The sequence below is a fragment of the Festucalex cinctus genome, chromosome 5, assembly GCF_051991245.1.
Source record: "Festucalex cinctus isolate MCC-2025b chromosome 5, RoL_Fcin_1.0, whole genome shotgun sequence".
NCBI lineage: Eukaryota > Metazoa > Chordata > Actinopteri > Syngnathiformes > Syngnathidae > Festucalex > Festucalex cinctus.
The window spans coordinates 5800841-5825000 of record NC_135415.1 but is presented as its reverse complement, the minus strand read 5'-3'; the positions used below and the strand labels follow the sequence as shown (position 1 = coordinate 5825000).

Sequence of the window (24160 nt, the reverse complement as noted above, 5' to 3'; positions counted from 1 at the left end):
TCAGGCATTCTCCTCCTACCCTGGAACTATTTTTTCTGGAGATGACTTTTATATCCTTAGTAGTGGCTTGGTAAGAGCTTCTAGCGGTCATAACACAATGTTAGACCGTTTGCACAATACTGATTTTAAAAATAAAAGTTTAGCCAGAAAGAAATGGATGTTTGTTTTCATTTTGTGGCTGTAGGTTACCCTGGAAACCACCATTGGAAACAGCAACCCAGCTTTGTGGAAGTTTGTTCAACCCGCAGGCACGGTCATGGAATGGCTCAGGAATATCGTGGCTAATCGTCTAGCAGTGACTGCTAAAGCCTGGGCAGAGATATTCAGCAAGTACAACAGTGGCACGTAGGTTTCAAGCATTATTCAGCTGCTCAAATGATCACGTTCCAAAATGATGTCAGAATCTTGAGTGAAGGATAAAATCAATATTAGATTTGAATATGGGTGCATGCTTTTTAGGTACAATAACCAGTGGATGATTGTGGACTATAACAACTTCACTCCAGGCAAGACCAACATGATGGAGGACTTGTTTGTTGTGTTGGAGCAGATTCCGTAAGTCTATAAACCTTCATTTATAGGTTGTTTTAGTTTGTTACAAATGAGCTATTCCTGTCCTTTAACATTACAGGGGGCAAATTGTTTTTACTGATAAAACAGAAGAATTACTTCAGAAAGGATACTGGGCAAGTTACAACATACCGTAAGTATTGATCTATAATATTACAGTATGATGAATGTGACCTACCCATGTTTTAAACTATATGTGATGGAAGGTACTATGAAGAGATATTTAATGCGAGCGGATGCAATGAGCTGGTGAAAAAGTTTGGTTCGTGGTTCTCCCTTGACTTGAATCCCCGGGCTCAAATATTTAAGAGAGACCAGAAAGCTGTTACGGACGTTGCCTCCATGATGCGCCTCATGAGGTCTGGGTGATGAAATAAGCTATTTTATTTTTTGTGTATTTAAACAAATCACACTTTTTCTTACACATCCTTTTTTTTTTTTTTTTTTTTTTTTTTTTGCTCCATTTAGATATAATAACTTTAAAAAAGACCCCTTGTCACGGTGCCAAGACTGCAATCCACATGAGAATGGAGAGAACGCCATCTCAGCTCGCTCAGACCTAAATCCGGCAAGCGGCACTTATCCATTTGGCGCTTTACGGCAGAGGTCCCATGGAGGGACAGACATGAAGGTATTTGTTGTGTTTTCATTCTACGAATCAATTTATAGGCCTTGCCTGAAGCAAAATGATGTACGATGTTTGTTTTATGCAGATGACCACCTATGGAATGTTTCGTCGGTATGAGATGTTGGCTGTAAGCGGGCCAACTTGGGACCAGGTGCCCGCCTTCCAGTGGAGCAATTCCCCATACAAAGACCTTCTGCACATGGGTCAACCTGATTTGTGGGCATTTAAACCTGTTAAAGTCACCTGGACACCTTAATTGCAATGATGCCTTATATAAAAATGGTGGGCTGGAAAAAGTAGTGGAGATTTTGACAAAGGGAAATAATACTATACATAAATGGTTTCTCAGGATTCTCAGTATGTAGATTATATTTTAGATTTTCAGAGTCTTTTGCACTATTTGCTCAATAAAAGCACAGAAGGGAGATATTAATGTGAGGGAATATAAAGAACAATTGATTTATAGTCTGTACCAATTTGTTACATTGATTTATGTCCGATCATATTTGAGTTTTTAAAATTCTTTACTCTTAATGATTGTGTAAATTAGTATTGTTTGGCATATTGTTTTAATAGTTATGAATGTGTTTTACATTTTTTTAAACCATTTATGAAATAAACTATCATTGCTTTATGTCATGAGATCAATTTCTTTTTCACATTGATTCTAAACACCACTCTACAAGATGCACAGAACAAGAAACATAATCTTAAATTGAAAGTTGTTCTGAATTATATTGAAATTGTATATTACCTTACACACTGCACTCAAGTAAAAGCAGTCAGAGCTCAACTTGTCCATCTTCTGAAATCTCAAGAAAAAACTTAATATAATTGCTTAAAGGGACGACCAATTAATCGGTCAGCGGACAATAGCTCTTTTAAAATATGTCAATTATCATTTTTCTACACTAACACATTACAGCAGAGTTCAAAGATGATGGTATGTAATTACAATGTGTCTGACAGCGCACTGGTAAACAAGTGACATCACCGCCATGCTACTACCGCTCACGTGAATCTCGTGGTCCAACCAGGTTACAGCCGTAAACCGATGAAGTGACGTAAACTAAATAGTCGCTTCGAAGTTGTCAAACCTGTGCATGAACTCTGTGGACTCCTTATCTAAATTCTGCGGATGTTCAAGAACTGTATTATGCAAAAATAACGATGTAGTGACCGCAGCAGATTCCGTAATAAGGTATGCCATTTGCATATATTATGTATCTACATTATCGTGACATTACAGACGATGATATCTAGAGGGAAAAAAAAACTTGTTTACAGCCGGAATTTTAAAACCATACAAGCAGCATACATGCAGGAGCCAATTTGCTCATTTACAGTGCTGCTGTGTTTTTGTCTAATCACCGCTACCCTAACAGAGAAATGAACATATGGTCATGCACTCTTAATTTAACTAGACTTTAGTGATGTGTCTTTCCGATGTTTGCTTCATTTCAGTTTTAATTGTGTTCGATGATGGCGTCCTGCCAGCCGGTTAGCAATATAAGAGATTACGTGTCCCAGAACCCGCCGGCCGTGACATTTTTCCTGTGTCTCCTGACACTGGCTGTTTCCTTCATCTGCCTCGGTTCTTACAGCAGTAATCATATCATGCCCAATCCTGACACAGCAAAGGTAAGGACTGACTGTTTATTTTCCTTGCATTTGGAGGAAAATTGGACATTTAATGTGTAAATTGGAACCAGCATTACTCAGTGCACGGTTAAAGTACTGAAAAACAAAAAAAACCAAAAAACCCATGTTGTGCTACAGTATGGTTTTTCTGTGTCCTCCACAATTACAATTGTGCGTAGTTGCCCACTTTGTAAGCAAACACTTGGAAATTAAAATGTGTGGGAGAATGGGATTTGCTGGGAAAATCCCAGTTCTTGAGCAGTGTCGATGTTCCTTTGAGCAAGGCACTAACAGACAATGCAATGGAGCATGATGTGCATGTGTGAACAATATTGGAGTCTAATAATAATAATATTATTATTATTATTATTATTATTATTATTATTATTATTATTATTATTATTATTATTATTATTAATAATAATAATTAATAATAAATAATATGAGGCGATGTGGCTGAAGTGCCTTGCCCAAGGACACAACGTCATTTAGGCTCCCACAATTATCCTAATTATGCCAAATGTTTTGTCTCTCAGGACTGGAACCATCTCCTATCTAGATTAGCACACTTCCATCTGTGTGTTAAATCCAACTGGAGTTCAGATGAGCCGGTGTCGCTAGGCCCATCTCCACTTACCGAACCGAGTAGAGATGGCGCCTCACATGTCACAAGTTTGCATCTCCAGGTTCCTCTGATTATCACAACCAGCCACGGCCTTCCAAAAGATGTTGACCTTTTCACAACCTTGACAGCCAGACAGTTGCATCTTGGGGGTTGGTCTGGCATTTTAAGCACTTTAGTTTGTGGTAAACAATAATGACTTATATTGTTAAGGTGCGACTGTTTTTCTCTTTAGGCGAGGAGATTGTGAATGTGCACATACATTCGGAAAATGATACAACCACATGCCTCACTTTAAGAGCTCCAACTGTTCTCCTCCCTATGAGCCGGTGAGTTTGGTTGCACTCAAGTTTAAATGAATGCGCTTTGCCACATTAACACTTTGAGTCAGTTGTTTGCATACGACTTGTGTTTTTATGTAGACTTCCCCCCGAGTGTCATGCATCGCGCAACAACCATTCACCTATCCACGTGGAGGCAAATGATCAGCCACCGTCACCATCACAACTCTGCTATGGTCTTTTCTCCTGGAATGACCCTACGTTCACTATCATGTTAACAAAGGTACCACGCGGATGAAGTGTAAATAATGTGCTCTGCCAAATAATGTCAACTTTGTCAACAATTTGTTTTCTTCATCTCTAGGAGGAGCAGTGGGTGGCAGTGCGACATCTGCTTGAAGTCAGTATGTGTCTGATAGGAGTTTGTTTAATCCTTTGTTTAGCTGCTAGCGTTTCACATTCAAAGATGCGCAACTACCACAGGAAGGAGCTGGACCTTCAAAATGTAAATACCATCTAGTGTTGTACACTTGTGAAGCATACCTAAATTTGTTTTGATTCCTAACGTCATTATTGTTTGTTGCAGGAACCTTTGATTGACTCTTGAATATTTTTTTATCAACTGAAAGTTGAAGGATTCAGTCCAAAGCAGTGAGAAAAACCATCTTTCTGTCCTGTGGGATCCTAATGAAAACTTATGTAATGTTTACTTATAAACCAGTTTTCTGTTTACTGTTATCTCGTGTCTCACATGTTTGCATGGTGTTAATGTCTGCCAGATTCCAAAGTAAAGCTGTAAAAAAATGAATTCTCTGTTTAAATTAATACATACTGTATGTATGTTATTTTTAATCTGTTACTTTTGCTCTGATTCTGAGTATGTACTGTATCGGTGTAAAAAAAAAAAATGCATCCATCCATCCATCCATCCATCCATCCATCTAACCAGCTCGTGACCATAAGTGAGAGTAGGCTAAGGAATGTAGATCAACCGATAAATCGAGAGTTTTTCGCCTTTCAGTTCAATTTCTTCATCACAACGGACCAAGCTGCATTCCGCTTGGCCAGCTGGTATCCATCAGCTGCCTCTGGAGTTCTACATGCCAAAAAGGTCCTGATAAGACTGCTTCTTCAGCTTGACAGCATCCACCAACGTGCTCAGGGATTGTTGCCACAACAGGCACCTGCCAGTTTATGCCCCCGGCAGTGATCACTTGACAGATCCACACCTCTTTTCACCTGAGTTTCGAATAGCGTACTTTGCCATTAGGCAAGGCAGGCATTTGCTTGGGCCAACAGATTTGACACAAAACACATATCCTTCACATTAGCAGTGCAGCAATGACAATTGACTGAGTCAGGAGTTCTTTGTTTAATCAAAAAAACAAACAAACAAAGCATGTATAGTAAGGTTGATTATTTTCTTTTTCTTTTTGTAAATAATCACGAATAGTACTTATAGTAAAGCTTTTATTTAAAAAAAAAATTAACATGTATAGTAAGGCATTAAAAAAAAGTACCTTGTATTGTAATGTCTTGAGAGAAAAAAAGACCATGCGATTACAAATTTTATTTTTCTGTTTTCTGACTCACTTAGAAGGATTCTTTCGAAAGTTAAACAAAATAAAAACAAGTCACTTGAAGCACAGATAATGGTGATTGTTTATTGAAGATGCAGAAGTGCAATTTTAAAATGATGTACTATGTAAACTACGAATGGCTGCCGGGGCATGCAATCCCTTTTTGCTTGGGGCCCCTGGTTGCTACGCCACTAGTCCAATACTTGGACCCGCAAATTGGACATGTTGATAATTGAACTGGGGCCTATGGGTGTCTTGGTACCAAGTACAATTTTGGACATCCTGAAGTTTGAACATGGTGTTCATTATGGACAATCCGTGATGAGCACAGATGTCTAGTAACGGGTAATAAAACTTTACTATGTACTGTATAGGATTTTTTGCGCACTCTTCAACTCCAAAGCTAGAGGTGGCAGTAAAGCGTTTTGCTACTTCTGGTCAGTTACTACAATACAAGGGAATTTGAAGAAGAAGAATAGAGGCGTGGCTTTGCAGGCCAGGAGGAAGCCAAGTAGCCAACTTCTAATCGTTCGGTAAGCGCGTACCACTACCTACCGCCCTTTGAATGCTTTGTTTTGGCTAAAGAAAAGCTAAACGTATTAAAAGTTTGTTTGTCGTCCAGTACACGTTGACAAAACAGGTAGACAGTGGCAGTCATGTAATTTTGTAAAAGTCCGTCTGCAAAGCTAAGGTTAGCTGCGGAGCTACTGCTACTTAATAAACAATGTACAAGTATGCTAACGTCAGCTCACATGCTAGCCGAACATAACGTGTTTATCAGCGTACGCCCCTTGTTTGATGTCTGAAACATTTTCATGTCACAGATGTCTTGGGAACACGCGGGATTTGGTCACTAACTTCATCAACCTACACGCGCATCAATCATGTGGTGCTTTAACATATGCAAAACAATCATTTCCCTCCATTTTCATCGCAAATGTTCTTAATGGTTCAACATGCGTTTCTGTTTATGAAGACAGGGAGCATGCATAATGTCAGCAAATGAACAAAAACGGTATTAATTATGCTTCTTTTCTTCTGCAGGATTTAAACCTGTGGGGTAACCATCTAATTTTCACCGAGAGGCTAGAGGTCATGGCCTACTCGAGCTACAGCAACCTGAGCAGGGCTCAACTTACTTTTGAATATCTGCATACAAACTCGTAAGTGCAGCTTTACTGCTTAACAGTGAGAATGTTGTAGATCAGTGGTTAAGTTTAGTCAGGGCTCCACACTTCCCTGAATGGTGGTGTTTTGCCTTTAAAATTTGAGACTTTCTGTCGACTGAAAATGACATCACACGGGCTCAGATAACCAATCACAGCTCTCCTGTTTTCTAGGTTTGGTCATGTGACATTCACAAGCTGAGCTGTGATTGGTTACCTGACTCCTTGTGATGTCATTTTCAGTTGACAGCAAGCTGCAAAATGTGTTTTTAAAGGTACTAATTGTACATGAAAAATAATAAAAATATCAAATTTATTATAGGCAAAATATTAATGTTTGACTGCCAAAAATTGCTAAATAAGTTAAGTATGCCTTTAATACGCTTTGGTGCAAAATAATGCAAACACAAATAACATTGCACATATAAATATTTAATGTACTTTTGACCTTTACAAGCTCCACATCATGGCTGATGATAGCCTCGGCCTCATGCACACAAAGATAATGAGAGTGTTTTTGTCCCGATTTTGCCCACTCCAAGGACGACAAAAACCTGATTATTTTATGTCTTGTAAGTTGACACTGTTAGAGCATTTTGCGGTTTTAGGTGTGTTTTTTTTAGTGAATTTGTCTTGATAATATGGTCCGTTGGGGGGGATGATGTTGAATCTGAATATGACAATAAAAAGTAATAGTGTATGTAGGAATTGCATGCGTCAAAAGTGTATTTGAGAGGAGGGTGCAATTTGAATAGAGGTTTCATTGGTCTGGTCATGGTCTGATATACTGTATGTATAATACTGTATTTCATTTTGACTTTAGGACAACACATGAGTTCTTATTTGGAGCCTTGGCAGAACTTGTGGACAATTCGAGGTATTTGTGTCGATTTACTGCCATTGCAAAGACCTAATGTTGTTCATTTTGTAATCAAGTGGTGTTTTTACCTTCCACAGAGATGCCAATGCCACACGAATTGACATTTACACAGGTATTTTTTCTTTTTTTAGCATGAATACACTGAAGTGTAGACTTTACTTTTAACTTAACACTTCCGTAAATTGTTGACAGAGAAAAGGCCAGACCTGCGGGGCGGATACATGCTGTGTTTTCTTGATGATGGCACTGGAATGGAGCCAAGTAAGTGGCACTTGAGTTTATCTTTGATCTTGATGCTTGTGTTTAGTTTTTATATCGATTCAGCATTTGGTGTCCAGACACGTTTTCACATTATAAACGTTTTGACATTCCTTTCATTTTGTTAGACGAGGCAACCCATGTGATCCAATTTGGAAAGTCAAGCAAAAGATCTCCTGACTCCACACAGATTGGCCAATACGGAAATGGACTGAAATCGTAAGATCGTGAGAGTTTTTTTACAAAAATAAAATTGCAGGTGTGATGCATGTTTTGATGAATTTTTGGATGTGTCTCTTGCCAGGGGATCCATGCGAATTGGGAAAGACTTCATCCTATTTACAAAAAAGGGCAACAGTCTAACTTGTCTTTTTTTATCAAGGACTTTCCATGAAGAAGAAGGTCTCGATGAGGTCAGGCCAATGAATATTTGTATTTCATTACTAGGGATGTAACGATATCCAAACATCACGATACGATATCACGATAAGGAGTGCACGATATGATAATTATCACGATATTGTGGGGAGGTTGCCGATATTTAACTAAGGTCACAATATTGTTAAAAAAAAAAAGAAGACACTATATAAAAGCATAATATTGTGCTTTTGTACATAACAGCAATGCATATAAACCACCTACAATCTCTAATAAAAAATATTGAGGCACTTACATGTTAATGCACGCAAACATTGAGCTCCTCCACATATTGACTCGGTTCACAGGCATATTACGTTCCGTTTCATCTGTCATTTAGCGTAGATTTTAAACATAGAGGGGCCAAAACATCCCAAATGAAAATTAAATCGCACTCCAAAAATAGCCACCAGAGGGTGCTATAACTGCACAAATGGAAATCAACCTGACATTTTTAACAGATGTGTTCCTTTTAAATATCATGAACATGCCGACGATGATACTGTGGCAGTTTTAATATCACAATATCACGATATTGCCCTTATCGTTACATCCCTATTCATTACATGACTGCTGCTTTTAGTCACCAGCAGAAATATGAAAAAAAATCTTCATAAGTAATTTACAGTGTCTCCTATGTAGTTTCTATTTTTGTTTTGTGAGACTTTAATCCGGTCTGACTTTGAAATTCATTTTGAATTGTTCATAACTTCTCAGGTAATAGTGCCTCTTCCGTCCTGGGATTTGATAACTAAAGAGCCGCTGACGTCTGACCGAGAGAAATACACCATTGAGACCGAGCTGATATTCAAATACTCACCTTTTAAAAGTGTGCAAGAGTTGATGGAGCAGTTCAGCAAAATTGAAAGTAGCAGTGGTTAGTACAAGCGCGTTTGTGTGTGATTATTACAACTTTTTTACGTGAACATGTATTTTAATTGGTTGTTCAACTGCATACATTTAACTTCATATATTGTATTGTTTTTTTTTGTGTCATCATTATGTGGCAAGGTACCTTGGTTATCATCTATAATCTAAAGCTGATGGACAATAGAGAACCCGAACTGGATGTCGAGACGGATCACCAGGACATACTAATGGCTGGAATCCTTGCTGAAGGAGTGTGAGTAACAGTGCAATTGTAATTTAATCAAAACAGAAAGCAGGCTCAGCATGTTGGTAGCGCAATGTCAGGAGGTTGTGGGTTTGAATACTGGCTGTGGCCATTCAATGTGGAGTGAACACTTAATCCAGGTAGTCTGGCTTCCTCCTACATTCCAGAGAGTTGTGTGATAGATTAATTGAGGAGAAAAATAAACAAATAAATAAATAAATGAACTCATTCCCTCCCAGCCATTTTCACAGAAGCAACCCCCTTCGCTCCTGGCTATTTTTTTTTTATGATTTTGCTATAAAAACATGAAACCGACCAAAAGAAAGTTTAGTCTCTTCTTTCAAAAAAAGGAAAAGAAGTATGTTTCTATCTGTTTCCATTTTGCAGCAATTGGCATTAGATCTTAGAACTGTTCGGCAAACCGCTTGTTTTAACATGGCCCTGGTTGATCTCTCTATACACTGCTGCCACCTGCTGGCCGTTTTTGTAATTACTAGCATTGCTTCAACCGTTCTCTGCATGTGAGAGGCTGCATCAAAGCCTTCTGTATGCTCTAGCATAAATAAATAAAAATAAAACATTAAAAACGTATAAATACGTCTTTGGGACACTTCAAACTTTTAAAATAGAACATATTTATATGTTTTGGGGAGCAAATGAGTTAATAATAAATGAATAAACATGATTGAGAAGGTAAATCACTCCACACATATGAACAGGATAAACCGTAGAAAATGGATGGATGAAAGACATTGTTAGTCAAGTCATCTTTATTTATATAGCGCTTTCAAACAGCCCTTAGCTGTCACAAAGTGCTTTACAGAACCACAGCGAAACAAACACAACATAAAACATTAACAGCAATACAATACAATCACAATTCAACATTTTGTCATTCCTGCTACATACGCTTTGTTGTTTGAAGCGGTTATAGATGAAAGAGGGCAGAATCTGTCACCTTTCAGTATTTGATCAGAGAGAGACGTGATCACAACATGCATGATGTCACACACATCTGCAACAAGCTAAGTTTGCTTACAAGCTCGGTCGGAAACAAAAAGGCTGCTACGTCCGTGATAATAGACTAATAAGTAAATGCTCTCTGGTTGTTTCCTCCCCTTGCTTACAGGAAACCAGAGAGGAGGTCGTTCAGAGCATATGCTGCTGTGTTGTACATTGACCCTCGCATGAGGATTTTTATCCAGGGGCATAAAGTGAGGACCAAGAGGCTGTCTTGCTGTCTTTATAAACCACGGTAACGGAGCACACATATGTTTAACACCCCTGTGCCAGTTGACAGGTTTGTTTCATCTGTTTCCTTGCTCTCTTCACAGGGTTTATAAGTACTCATCGACTCGTTTCAAAACACGTGCTGAACAGGAAGTCAAGAAAGCAGACCACCTTGCTAAGATTGGTGAGTTGGTGATCTACGTCCATCTTTTTGCTCTCTCTGCGTGCTCTTCAATTGACTTTGTTAATCTTCCGTCGCCAATTTAAGCGGAGGAGAAAGCCAGAGAGGCAGAAAGCAAGCGTTTAGCCATGGAGGCAAACCTAGGAGAGGATGTGTCGAAAGATTCCCGAGTAAGTGAAGCACCAGATTACTTTTCTGGGTCCACTTTCGCTGCACACGTTCTTCAGCTGATATCCCAAATCCCCCACACCCTTTCCTGTCTTTTAGACGATCCTGAGAAAAGCCCAGGATTCAGCCATGATGCTTAGACGGGATGCTGACATGAAGAAAAGAATTCTAGAGTCCAAACAGAAGTATAATACTTGATCGCAATAGTGGTGTCGTTTGTCTACACAGGAGGACGCTTTGTGGAATTTCAAAACAAAAACATAAAGAACTGTAGCACAATCCTAAGTTCTTTTTCTTTCACATCTCTCAGAGCATTAAAGGAGCCCAAGGAACTGAACTTTATATTTGGAGTGAACATTGAACAGAGAGACCTGGATGGAATGTTTGTTTACAACTGCTCTCGTCTCATCAAGATGTACGAAAAGACGGGTCCTCAGCTGGATGGAGGCATGTGAGTAGTGTGATTGGGTCAGCAAAGATGAGCTTGCTTGAGGGGTTTTACTATTGTGTCGTTTGGGGTTTTGTTTGACAGGGCCTGCGGTGGTGTTGTCGGCGTGGTGGATGTCCCATATTTAGTTCTCGAGCCTACTCACAACAAGCAAGACTTTGCCGATGCTAAGGAGTATCGACATTTGCTAAAGTCCATGGGGGAACATCTGGCTCAGTACTGGAAGGACACCAGCATTGGTAAGGAACACCTGACATGCACAGTCTTAATACAGATTCATCTAATCTAATGAATTGTTGTCCACGTAGCATTATTTAAAAAAAAGAAGTGACATCGGCAATTAAACTGTGGCTAACGAAATACTGGAATCTCCCCATTGTGGGACGAATTAAGGCTTTTGTGTTCCGTTGTGTTAATATTATGAAATTTTAATTTCTACCTGTTGAATGTCCAACTCCTGAATTTCAAGAGTACTGTTCATGTCATTCCATTAATTTTTAGTGAATACTTAAATAAAAATCAGGGCTCCAGACTAACATGAAATTTTAGGGGCACAAGTAGAAGATTTAGGGGCACACACTATAAGTTAACTTGTAAACATTCATCTAGGGCTGGGCGATAAATCGAATTAATTGGATTAATTCGTCCATTTGAAGTACCACGATGGGAATATGAGCTAAATCATGAAATCGAGGTGCTTATAAATAAATACACATCCTCTCCCTTGAGCGGCTCGCGTCTGCTTACGCTCGTTGTTTTGGTGTCCTTCGTTTGGTGGCTGGCGAGCTTGCTGATGACGTCACGCTATTATAGCGAAGTTGCGGTATGTGACGTCATCGGAAGACGCACCGGACCCTGCAACAGCTGTACAGGCAGTTCACACATCACCAACTGTTTGTTTGTTTGTTTGTTTTTCACTCACTCACGCACTCACTCAAACAAACACGCACACAAACCTCCATGGTCTCCCAGGCAGGGAAGCAAACCCATGCCACCCGGCACCGAAGGCAAGTGACGGTTCCACACCCCACATCACCGCCTGTTTGCTACTTCGGCCAAACTCTACGATGCCTACTCGCGCACATTATTTCTGCTGCAGAAGACGAAGACTTGATACCAGGAAAATGTTACATCTATTATATGGAATTGGTTCAGCTTTTACACGAGCGAAGTAGAGCAAAGTACAAGCGTGTGCAAGGTTTGCCGAACGGCTGTTAAAACGAAGTGTAGCAGGACAACTAACCTCTTCCAGCACTTGCGCCAAAGGCATCCGAAAAAATTAGAGCTTGAATTGAGCTTTTCTTGCAAGGAATTTAAGAGTTTAATTACGATCAAAGGCGATGCTGATTATTATAAGCTGTTGATCTTGAAGTTGTGTTATATACAAATGTTATTGTGAGTTAAGTTGTATTTTTGCACAAGTGGTAGAATACTGGATTTGTGGTGTACAATACCTGTTTACAATTGTTAGAACTACTTACTTGGGGCATTTAAGTTAGGAAAAAGCTATGAGTAGCTTTTTTTTTTTTTTTTGCGCAAGCTATGTGTGTGACATTTAAGTTGAGCAAAAAGCTATGAGTAGCTTTTTTTGCACAAGCTATGCATGTGGCATTTAAGTTGAGCAAAAGGCTATGAGTAGCTTTTTTTCGCACAAGCTATGTGGCATTTAGGTAATGCAAAAGCTATAAGTAGCTTTTTTTGTGTAAGCTATGTGTAACATTTAAGCTGAACTAAAAGCTGTGAGTAGCTTTTTCTTTTCTTTTTTTCACAAGCTATGTACGTGGCATTTAAGTTGAGCAAAAGGCTATGAGTAGCTTTTTTTTGCACCAGATATGTGGCATTTAGGTTATGCAAAAGCTATAAGTAGCTTTTTTTGTGTAAGCTATGTGTAACATTTAAGCTGAACTAAAAGCTGTGAGTAGCTTTTTCTTTTCTTTTTTTCACAAGCTATGTACGTGGCATTTAAGTTGAGCAAAAGGCTATGAGTAGCTTTTTTTTGCACCAGATATGTGTCATTTAGGTTATGCAAAAGCTATAAGTAGTTTATATATATATATATATATATATATATATATATATATATATATATATATATAAGCTATGTATGGCATTTAAGCTGAGCAAAAGCTGTGAGTAGCTTTTTTTTTTGCACAAGGCATGTGGCATTTAAGTTATGCAAAATATGCGAGTCGAGGACAAGGGTCCATCGGGAAGTCGAATCTCGGATTCAGGAGGAGCAGTGTGGTTTTCGTTCTGGCCATGGAACATTGGACCAGCTCTACACCCTTAGCAGGTTTCCTTGAGGATGCGTGGGATTTCGCTCAACCAGTCCACGTGTTTTGTGGATTTGGTTCGACCGTGTCCCTCGGGGAGTCATCGGGGAGTGGGGGGTGCTTTGAGAGTACGGGCTACCGGGCCCCCTGATATGGGCTGTTTGGTCCCCGTACGACTGTTGCCAGAGTCTGGTCCGCATTGCCGGCAGTAAGTCAGATTTGTTTCCAGTGAGGGTTGTGCTCCGCCAAGGTTGCCCTTTGTCACCGATTCTGTTCATTCCATTTATGGACAGAATTTCTAGGCGCAGCCAAGGCATTAAGGGGTCCGGTTTGGTGGCCTCAGCATTGCATCTCTGCTCTTTGCAGATGATGTGGTGCTGTTGGCTTCATAAAGCCGGGATCTCCAACTCTCACTGCCGAGTGTGAAGCGGTTGGGATGAGGATCAGCACCTCCAAATCCGAGAGCATGGTCCTCAGTCGGAAAAGGGTGGCGTGTCCTCTCCGGGTCGGGGATGGGATCCTGCCCCAAGTGGAGGAGTTCAAGTATCTTGGGGTCTTGTTCACGAGTGAGGGCAGGATGGTGCGAGAGATCAACAGGCGGATCGGTGCAGCGTCTGCAGTGATGCGGACTCTGTATCGGTCCGTCGTGATGAAGAAAGAGCTGAGCCAAAAGGAGAAGCTCTCGATTTACCGGTCGATCTACGTTCCCACCCCTACCTATGGTCACGAGCTGTGGGTCGTGACCGAAAGAACAAGATCCCGGATACAAGCGGCCGAAATGAGTTTCCACCGCAGAGTGTCCGGGCTCTCCCTTAGAGATAGGGTGAGAAGCTCGGTCATCCGGGAGGGACCCAGAGTCGAGCCGCTGCTCCTCCACGTTGAGAGGAGCCAGCTGAGGTGGCTCGGGAATCTGGTTCGGATGCCTCCTGGACGCCTCCCTGGTGAGGTGTTCCGGGCATGTCCCACCGGCGGGAGGCCCCGGGGACGACCCAGGACACGCTGGAGAGACTGTCTCTCGGCTGGCCTGGGAACGCCTTGGGATCCCGCCGGAGGAGCTGGTTGAAGTGGCTGGGGAGAGGGAAGTCTGGGTTTCACTCCTAAATCTGCTGCCCCCGCGACCTAACCTCGGATAAGCGGTCGAAGATGGATGGATGGATGGATGGATGGATGGAAAAGACACCAGTAGCTTTTTTTTTAATTGCACAGGCTATGTATGTTAAATTTATTTGTTGTGTGAACATTTTGCACAAGATTTATTTTTGAATAAATCAAACCTTGTTTAAATGTTTTATTTTATATATATATATATATATATATATATATATATATATATATATATATATATATATATATATATATATATATATATCTTTTGATTAAAATCGTTATTGTCCAGAATGACAAAAAAAAAAAAATCGAGATTTTATTTTTTGGCCAAATCGCCCAGCCCTATATCATTCATCTCAGTCATTTTCACTATATTATTGATAAATGGACTTGATGTGTGAAGCAAACGTATGACAGCAACAACAATTACTCAAGCAGAGTAATCATTAAAAAAAAAAAAAAAAATCTGCAAACTTACTGGTTGCACTGGTGCGAGTCGAAAATTGTAGTTTGCACTGTCTCAAATTTTAGGGGCTAAATGTCCCTATTTCGGGCAGTCTGGAGCCCTGTATACTGAATTGAATGCAAAGTGACTCTCAATTTATAATGTCAACCCATTTAATACAGGTTACATCATCAAGTCAGTCTTCAAAAGTGGGCGATCTGGTGATAGAGTAGAGTTTGAGCTAAAGAAAAATAGTAAGTAAATGTTGCAGTTGCAAGGAACAAAGAAGGTTTTCAGCCGAAGGAACAAGCCCTGTTGGGCCTTGTGATTAAGAATGTTCCTCTGTTCCATATTAAATCTTGAGTATGTTTATGCATGATGCATGCAGTTCAACTATTGGTTATGAGTAGGGATGGGCGAGGACCAATACTAGGTATCGGGCCGATACTGGGCCTCAGGAACTGCAAATGAGAAGAATAGAAAATTTCCATTATTTTCATGCAATTATATTTGCTGTCTTTTTTTTTTTCTTTTTTTTTTCTTCCCCGGGGGGGTGGGGTTGTTGTATTGAATTTATTAGAAGTACTAGTGTGACTAGTCGAGTTGAGTACTCGTACCGTTATCGGTCCAAAAAAAGCGGTATCGAACATCCCTATTTACGGATAAGAATGTTCAGTTGGTGTTCACGTGTACCACGTCAATTGCTGAGTATGTTTTTTTTGCGTGATGCAGCTCAGAAAGGCATTGTGAAGTTCTGGGATGAGTTTGGCTACTTGTCTGCCAGCTGGTCTGCGCCTCCATCATCGGAGGCAAGATATAAGAGACGCCGTGCCATGGAGATCCCGATTACCATTCAATGCGGTGAGTCCGTACACGCGCGCACACATTCAGCGCTACAAAACGTGCTCACGCTGATGTTATGGCTTGCGTTTTTAGATAAATGCTTAAAGTGGAGAACGCTGCCGTTCCAGATGGATGCTGTTGACAAACGCTACCCAGACAGCTGGGTGTGCCTTATGAACCCAGATAGCACCCAGGATAGGTAAACACATGCACAAATATCAAGTTAAATCATTTATGTACTCAGTGGCCACATCATTAAGTACACAACTGCATGGCTGCTTTTCTTGTTTGTTCGATGTCAGTGTGCCTATGAACTTAACTCTCCTACTGCCAAACAACCTCGACAGTGCCAGCTGATTTTGAGCATTTGAACTTACCTTTCAAGGCAAACAGGATGTTGTGTGCCATGACTACGTAAACACAGAAAGATGGCATTCCATTCTTTTATTAGGGAAAAAAAAAAATCTCTTTTTCTGACAAATTTTTTGGGGAGCTTTGTTTTTTTGAGTATTTTTTTTTCTGTTTTTCCTGAATATTTTTTTTCTGTTTTACTGAATATATTTTTCTGTCAAAAAAAAAAATCAGAAAAACGGCAAAAAAAAATTACTCCCAAAGACAGAAGTTGGTGCTGTTTTTCGGAGTAATTTTTTATTTTTTTGGACCTCTGAACTCCAAAAGGGGGGGGCAAAACGGAACAAAACACCCACCCCGCCTCCGGCCTTATACTAACTGCCTACGAGCTGCATATGTCTCATCTGTAGGTATACCGTATAGTTTATACAGTAGTCTGCTTGCGAGGTGGGAGTGACAAGATGGCCGCCCTGTGACTTCAACGGCTTCCACTAGCATGTGTGGGCTATCCAGTCTTATATACAGGTCAGTGGTGAAACAAGTCACTTTGGAGTTCTGAGGTCCAAAAGAAAATTACTCTGAAAAACAGAAGTTTGTTTTTTTTTTTCGTTTTTTTTGACTAATTTTTGTCACCTTGTTTTTTGGAGTAATTTTTTTTTTCTGTTTTTCGAAATCAAAAATTATGACAAAAAAAAAATTGGTAAAACAGAAAAAAAACAAACAAACGAAAAACAGAAAAAAAAATACTCCAAAAAACAGCCCCCCATATTAGTCTGAAAAACGTATTTTTTTCTTTTTTCTTTTTTTTTCTTTTCCCCAAGTGAATGCAATACGCTTCCGTACTTTAGTAATCACTAGTGTTGTTCCGATACCGATACTGGTATCGGCAGAGGTGCCGATACTGCATAAAAACAGTGGTATCGGTATCGGTGACTACTCACAAGTAACATGCCGATACCATTAATTCCAATGCTAATATAGGATTTTGGATGCAGCATCTTGTGTCTTGCTCGTGCACAACATTCACAGATATGTGACATGTTCACTGCATGCCAATCTAAGATATCTTATTGGCCCTTAAATGCTCTGAACCAATGGCAGGGCAGCTTTTTCATGTTGAGGAAAAAAAACTTAAGTATCGGTATGGTATCGGTATCGGCTGATACTGCAAAGCTGGGTATCGGTATCGGGAGCCAAAAAACCGTATCGGAACAACACTAGTAATCACGATTTAAAAATAGGTAATTTGAGTGACATCAAGGAAAAATTTAAAACAATTAGGAGAAAACAAGCTTGTGAAAAGATATATTTTCTGCACAACAGTGACTTTGACACAAATATTTTTGTTTCGTGACGCTCTGTGAATTGGATTTAAATGTGACAAAGGCTTATGTCATCCTTGAAAACGATGCGATGAAAGCGATGGTGTCCGTTTTGCAAAGTGGACTGACACTTTGGTTTCTGATTTTCTCCGACGCTTCACAGATGTGATGCTGCTGAAAACAAACCCAATTTGCCCTGCGGAGTCCTGAAAAAAGAAAAGCAGAGCACTGAAGACAAACAGAAAGAGCTTGCAGAAAAAATCAAACAGCAGCAGGATAAATTAGAGGCTTTGCAGGTAGCGTGCTTGTTCCTCGCGGCCTCGCTTTCGAGCCTTGCGCTGGCGCATCACATATTTGTATGCCCTCCTCAGAAAACCACGACTATCAAATCTGCGGCAGATATAAAGAAGCTGCCGATGGATGTTAGCATGAAACCTGCGACAGATACCTCCGCCAAGGTACACATGCCTTCACTGGAGTTCTTGTTAGTTTGAATTCTTAGGCCTGTTAATATTGATTCAGATTTCCAAAATCGATTCGATTAGATTCGATACACATTGATTTGGGATTCAGTTAAGGATTTCATGCAGTACCAATTTGACTTTGATATGGAAGACGTTCCCAGAAGTAGCAATGCTGCAAATTAGTAGAAAGTTTTTTTTTCTCTTACTAGGGGTGTTAAAAAAAATCGATTCGGCAATATATCGCGATATTGCATCGCACAATTCTCGAATCGATTCAATAGGCGGCCGAATCGATTTTTAAACGTCCATTTGGATAGACAGATGGAAAAATATTGAAGAAAATGTCTTACTTAGGGTTCACACCTTAATCATGGAAAAATGTTATATTAATTAATGGAACATTAAGCCTTAATATTTTATTTCAAAGCTGTTCAAATATGAAACAGATGACAACCTATTTGTTAAATACAGTGACTCACAGTTATGACTGAAGCTTCAGATAAATAAATAATACATTTTCATACAAATGTTAGTGTACTTGAAGTTTACTGAATAGTACTTTCTAAATTTGAGTCAAAAAATTTTTTTTTGCAACAATCGACTTACAAATTCGAATCGGGATTAATCGATATCAAATCGTGATACGAATCGAATCGTCAGGTACTTGGCAATTCACACCCTTACCTGGTGCATTAGTAAAAATATGAATATTGATATTTATAATTGAATCCAACACAGTTACATTCATCATGTATCATGTATGTTTTATTTTATTCCTGTGGCAGATTTTATAATAATGTTCCAGTGGTTAATAAATAAATAAAAACAAATTTACAAATTTACCTGAATTATGAGACACAGTAATAGTACATAATTATGCCTCCAAATGTTGTGTTTTTATGTCCAATTCTTACCTTACTTCTTCTTTTATTTATTTAGTTAGTTAGTTGTTGTTTTTTTTTAATTTGGCACGTCAATTTAGGGGGGGCGCGGCCGTATTAAAAGTATCGCGATTCATGGTTTTATGAAGCATAGATTTTAAACATAGAAGACTAAAACATCCCTAATTAAAATTAAATTGCACTAATAAACTAGCCACTAGAGTGTGCTAGAACTGAAAAAATGGAAATCAACCTGACCTTTTAACATGTGTTCCTTTTAAATATTGTGAACATGACGACGACAATATTGTGGCAGTTTTAATATCACGATATCACGATATTGCCCTTATCGTTACATCCCTGGTATAAAGTATTAACCCAAAATCTATTTTAAGTAAGTATCACTACACTTACCAGCGCAACATTACATAATATAGTCTATCATAAAAAGATCCGAGGATGTGTTGTCAGATACAAAATGGCTTCTTCGTATTGTTGAAATTTTCCGCAAATGTTCCTTTTGGGATTTTTTTTTTTTGCCCACTTTGTCTCAAAGGCAAGTCGGTCTTCAGAGAGGTCTGTCACGCGCCCCCGGTCGCCCCCGCTGCCAGCTCACCTCAAGACGCCACACAGCGTTCCCCCGCCACGCTCCTACTCTCAGCGGCCCACCCGGACGCCTGCCCCGCCCCCTCCTCCACCTAAGGTTGACGCAACCAGGTCCAAAGCAACAGCAAAGTCACCCGCACCAAAGCCGACAGCCAAACCTTCCAAAACACCCCCACCAAGCCGCACTTCAAGGGTAAGATACACGTCGGATCAGTGGAAAATACGGTACGAAAAAGGAAGCTTAAATGTTTTGTCTCTTTCACAGTCACTCACTAAAGCGTCACCAAAACCTTCAGCTGTCGGACAACGTAAGAGAATCATTGTGGAGGACGACAGTGACGAAGAGGAGGAGGATGAAGAGGAGGAAGAAGAAAGTGAGGACAGTGAAGAAGAAGATGAAGAACCCCAGACAAAGAAGTCAAAGATGGCCGGCTCAACTGGTAACCGGGGAAAAGTGGTGGAAAAGGCCCCAGTTGCCAAACGTGGCAAGTTAGATGAGGTAAACATCAGTAAATGTTAAAACGCGCAAACAGCAGCGGTGGCCAAAGCAGACGTGCAGCCTTGCTTGCTTGCACCAACTGTCCACTTTTTTTTTTTTTTTTTTTTTTATTGAAGCTGTTGCTTGTTGCTTAAACTCCCCCAGCATCACTTTTCTTCCTCTGAAAAGTGTTCAAGAAAACGTTGTCAGTTGTTTACTTGCTAGTTAAGTCGCAGTACCTCAAACGAAGCCCGTCTGCTGTTGACCTAACAGGTTAACAAAATCTCACAGCCTGGAAAGAAAGCAGTTGCTACTCCCCCACGCCAGACCCCTGTTGCTAAATCTAAGGTAGCTGTGCTCATCCCGCGGTCTGTTTGCTCCTCCTAAAGCTGGCTTGCATGAATAATTAAGACAACTCTTATGCTTCTTTTCTGCATGAGGTGGCGGGAATATTTTCTGTGCTTTGCGATGACCACTCTTTCAACCACAAAATTTCACTGCTGTCACTAACAGGGATTGAAATATTTCCTTTCTATTCAAATGCGTCTTGTTGTGTTTGTAGTTTTGAGAGTTCTTTTGTCTGTGCAGGCACCAGAGAAGGTGCCAGAGAAGCCTCCACAGAAGGCGCCGGAAAAAGCGCCAGAGAAAGTGCCAGAGAAGGCACCAGCGAAGGCACAACAGCAGGACCCGGAGTACGACATTAGGAATGCTCAGAAAGGTATAACATTGATCAGAGAATTTTGCTTTTTAAACCGTTTTTATTTTTTATAGGGTCTGACCGATTATAATCGGACGAATATTGGCCTTCAAACATCAGCCAAAACAATCGGCCAATTGGGCCAAATGGCCAATTATTTTCCCCTTCAAACGTTATCGAAGAAAGACGAAGTTTCCGACGTTGTGAAAGTTACCCTGAATGCACCATTTTGCTTGCATTAGCAACTAGCAAGTGTGTAGCGTATGTTATTCTGGTTATTCTGTAGTCCCTAAGCGTCCTAGCGCTAATAGGAAGTTAGCAAATGCTAACAAGAAGTTAGCAAAGACTTTGGGAGTGTTTTTCCTTCAAATAACGAATATCCACACACAAATCTTGTGGAAACAAATACCCACAGATGTGTTAACACTACGCAAAGGCACAAATTCTTCCCAATGTGTGAAAAACTAGTTATTTTAATAGAATTCAATCTCAACCTTCTTCTGTACTCACTTTAAGTGTGTACGCCATGGATGCACGGCACCACACTGCCCCCAAGAGGCCAAAACGCACAGGAACAGTCAGTATGTGTTCTTACTGTTTTTTCAGTTGCTATTATTTTAGTTTATTCTATTCTTATTTCACTTTCTTATTGTTTTTATTTTGTCATAGTCCTTTCAAGTTATAAAGTTGAAAGTTTCAAGGATTCAAACAACAAAGACTTTTCTTTGTGGGGGGGGGGTCGGTCTGAAACAGAAAGAATAAGATGCAGGAATTAAAATACAAGCCCAAATGGGAAACGAAAAGAGCTACATTACAAACAATGTAGGATGGGTAAGAGCTAATACGAGCTTCTGTGTAGGCCGTGAGCGGCACCGTTCTATTTTTAGCATCGAAGCTCCGCGGAGTTAACGAGGCAATTGAGCACCGTACAATGTAAACGAGCCAATTAAACACAGAAGTTACGTGAACTATAAACATAAATAACACACATTTAACTGCATATATAGCACATATGGATGTTATTTCTCACAACTATAATACTTACTTATCGTCAGTAACGCACACTGAAATGGTGCTGCCGGAAGTAAGGAAATGAACTAGTGTGTTACATCAAAAGAAGACGTACGTGAAACGGAAACAAACTGTATTCTCCCCATTCTTTCTGACACCTTGAAAGATGGGTGAAAATGCTCGAAATCGGCTGGCACTGTCCGTGTTGTTTCTTGGATAATGTTTGGCAGTCAGAGTTAAATAATCTGCAGATTAAACTGTAATCTGTATTTTTTTCTGCCAATAATCGGTATCGGCATCGGCCTCAAAAAAATCGCCCGGGCCCTAGCTTCTTATATTCCTTTGTTTAATATCTATAGTCTGTTTCACAGGGTTGCCTCACAAACTGAAATGCACATGCTTTTATTGTTTGGTTTCATGCACAGTCCTGGCTCAAAAATGTTTTTGTTTTGTTTTTTTGCCAAAGATAAGGGACTGTTAGTTGAAGTCCGTGTCAACAAGGAGTGGTTCACAGGAAAAGTCATCGCCGTCGAGACCAATAAACAGAGCGTTCGCTGGAAAGTCAAGTTTGACTACGTCCCTCGATCCACCCTTAAAGACAGATGGTGAAACTTTTGCATCTTTACCAAATGCAACTTGTTTTTACTCCATGGCATTGATGCAACGAGTTTTGTCCGTGAAGGGTGTTCAAGGGCAGCGACGAAGTCCGCCTGATGCGTCCGCCGTCTCCCATCTCCCAGACGCCCGACACCCAGCAGGAGACCGAGAAAGCGCCTGCAGCCATGGAGCCGGATACCACACAACCCGGCACCAGTCGAGAGGTGACCGACAGCTTGGTCACCATGTTGAGGTGAGCGGCTCTCCCCTGTTTGATTGAACCTGCAAACAAACGTAGCATAGATTCATATACCTCGTGTGAAACTGACAATTTATATGCTGCTCTTCTTTTCAAGGACAATGCTGCGGTACTTCTTCCCTCCTGCTTTTCAGATTCCTAAGGATGATGTGAACAGCATGACGGCAGAGGAGTTGGTCGCCTTTCCTCTGGTGAGATGAAAGCAGCTGTACACCTTTTTTATTTTTTGGACACCCAATTTCAGCCATATAGGCCAACTACAGTGGAATCTTGTTTAAACGGACTAATAGTTGGATAGGGTCGCCCACTAAAGTTAATTGATGAAGTTGATCTCCTGTCTTACTTCAGAAAGAGTATTTCCACCAGTACGAATCGGGTCTCCAGTCACTGTGCAACTCGTACCAGAGCAGAGCGGACGCCAAGGCCAAAGCTGTGGAAGAGAAAAGCAACAGCACCGAGATGAAACTGAAGGAAGCAGATGAGAAACTACAAAAACTACGAACCAATATTGTTTCACTTCTGCAAAAAGTTCAAGAGGTTGGACAGCTTTTTGTTTGAATATGCATTTTATCTGTTTCATGGTCTTGGAAATGATGATCAGTGTAAAGCAATAATTGCTTCCCTCTCCACTTAGGATATTGACATCAACACAGATGATGAACTTGATGCCTACATTGAAGACCTTCTCACTAAAGGAGATTAAACAGGATGGACAGCAGATAGCTCCAAGAAGGAAAAAGAATGTGCACATCAAACGACTGACAGCCATGCTACTGGCATCATATTCAATATGAATATTTGGGGGATTTTCATTGTTAAGCATTCCCCCCTTTTTTCCATTTAGCAGTAAGCATACACTCCATGCCAGTGTTTCTTTCATTTCTGTTTTTACATTATTGGCAGCCGTCTAGCATGTTGATTTTGTTTGTCTTTTTTTTTTTTTAACTACGTCTACTGTACTTGTTAATCCGTTCTGAAGCCAACCTATCTTACTTTAAACTTTGTAGGTTTAATACAGTTTACTGTCCCTATGTAGTCAACCAAGGCAGGTCTTTATTTTGCGCCGTCAGATGTTACAATACAAAGTATTTTAAGAGTTTGGGTTGGCTAGACCGCACTCTCTACTGCTGTCTATATATGTAAACGTGAACTATTACTTTTGTACACTCAAAAATATTGTTGTTGGTCATGGTTATTGCCCCTTCCTGACCAGCTTGACCGAGTATAATAACACTAAGAAATTCATACTGGGTTTTATCAGTATAACGTTCATGCCTGTTCTGGTTGTTTTTTAAGAAAACAAAACATCTGTTTAATAGAGTGTTCCTACTCAATGTCTTCACCTGTCTTTCTGTTTGAACATATTTTAACATGTCAATTTTTTTTTTATTAAACTGCATGATTCAGTCTTCATGTTAAATTGGAAGAAATGGTTCTGTATTTTTGAAACATCTTTACTTAAAACAATAAAACTGGTTCCACACTCTACATGCATCGTTTTTTTAATGCAAAAATAAATAAATAAATAAGGCTGTTAGGGAAACACAATCCAATTTAGTACATGTGGCAGGCTAGTGGTTAGCACACCTGCCTCATGGTAGGTTCGATTCAAGATTGCAAGGAAGTGCAATAAAAAAAAAAA

General features: G+C 40.0%; 3 protein-coding genes across 5 annotated transcripts in view; all 3 read left to right on the top strand.

The window, feature by feature from the left end:
• Positions 1-1832, top strand: part of plbd2 (phospholipase B domain containing 2) — a 6028-nt gene extending 4196 nt beyond the window's left edge. Inside the window, exons 6-12 of the mRNA XM_077521326.1 lie at positions 1-70; positions 185-345; positions 460-555; positions 632-703; positions 777-929; positions 1039-1201; positions 1284-1832. The exon at positions 1-70 is cut by the window's left edge and continues 25 nt beyond it. Of these exons, the coding sequence (XP_077377452.1) occupies positions 1-70; positions 185-345; positions 460-555; positions 632-703; positions 777-929; positions 1039-1201; positions 1284-1454 (886 nt within the window). The 3' untranslated portion in view covers positions 1455-1832. The remainder of the gene's footprint in view (positions 71-184; positions 346-459; positions 556-631; positions 704-776; positions 930-1038; positions 1202-1283) is intronic.
• A 421-nt stretch (positions 1833-2253) lies between these two features.
• LOC144019320 (transmembrane protein 248) lies at positions 2254-4480 on the top strand. The gene is made up of 7 exons (XM_077522304.1): positions 2254-2399; positions 2663-2839; positions 3376-3613; positions 3697-3790; positions 3884-4025; positions 4107-4247; positions 4329-4480. The coding sequence occupies exons 2-7, from the start codon at positions 2678-2680 to the stop codon at positions 4347-4349; spliced, it is 798 nt and encodes a 265-aa protein (XP_077378430.1). The 5' UTR covers positions 2254-2399; positions 2663-2677; the 3' UTR covers positions 4350-4480.
• Positions 4481-5693: 1213 nt separating this feature from the next.
• On the top strand, positions 5694-24006 carry morc2 (MORC family CW-type zinc finger 2). Of its 3 annotated transcripts, none has more exons than XM_077522015.1 (28): positions 5694-5855; positions 6367-6485; positions 7312-7365; positions 7446-7480; positions 7561-7629; positions 7755-7845; positions 7931-8039; positions 8761-8920; positions 9055-9166; positions 10287-10412; positions 10492-10571; positions 10656-10738; positions 10836-10921; positions 11047-11187; positions 11269-11423; positions 15742-15870; positions 15946-16051; positions 17689-17821; positions 17897-17983; positions 19427-19669; positions 19742-19975; positions 20228-20302; positions 20543-20672; positions 22129-22267; positions 22345-22512; positions 22616-22709; positions 22867-23055; positions 23153-24006. In XM_077522015.1, the coding sequence occupies exons 2-28, from the start codon at positions 6418-6420 to the stop codon at positions 23219-23221; spliced, it is 3165 nt and encodes a 1054-aa protein (XP_077378141.1). In that variant the 5' UTR covers positions 5694-5855; positions 6367-6417; the 3' UTR covers positions 23222-24006. The 3 variants fall into 3 exon arrangements, with proteins under 3 accessions (XP_077378141.1, XP_077378143.1, XP_077378142.1); XM_077522016.1 differs by lacking the exon at positions 5694-5855 and adding an exon at positions 5858-5962; XM_077522017.1 differs by lacking the exon at positions 20228-20302.
• Positions 24007-24160: the final 154 nt, after the last annotated feature.

Excerpts from the sequence above, each read along its gene's own strand:
- LOC144019320 (XM_077522304.1), top strand. The coding sequence starts at position 2,678 with ATGATGGCGTCCTGCCAGCCGGTTAGCAATATAAGAGATTACGTGTCC. Across the intron at positions 4,026-4,106 it reads TCACTATCATGTTAACAAAG|GAGGAGCAGTGGGTGGCAGT; the intron begins GTACCACGCGGA and ends CTTCATCTCTAG. Across the intron at positions 4,248-4,328 it reads AGGAGCTGGACCTTCAAAAT|GAACCTTTGATTGACTCTTG; the intron begins GTAAATACCATC and ends TGTTTGTTGCAG.
- morc2 (XM_077522015.1), top strand. The coding sequence starts at position 6,418 with ATGGCCTACTCGAGCTACAGCAACCTGAGCAGGGCTCAACTTACTTTT. Across the intron at positions 17,984-19,426 it reads CGACAGATACCTCCGCCAAG|GCAAGTCGGTCTTCAGAGAG; the intron begins GTACACATGCCT and ends TTTGTCTCAAAG. Across the intron at positions 22,268-22,344 it reads TCCACCCTTAAAGACAGATG|GGTGTTCAAGGGCAGCGACG; the intron begins GTGAAACTTTTG and ends TTGTCCGTGAAG.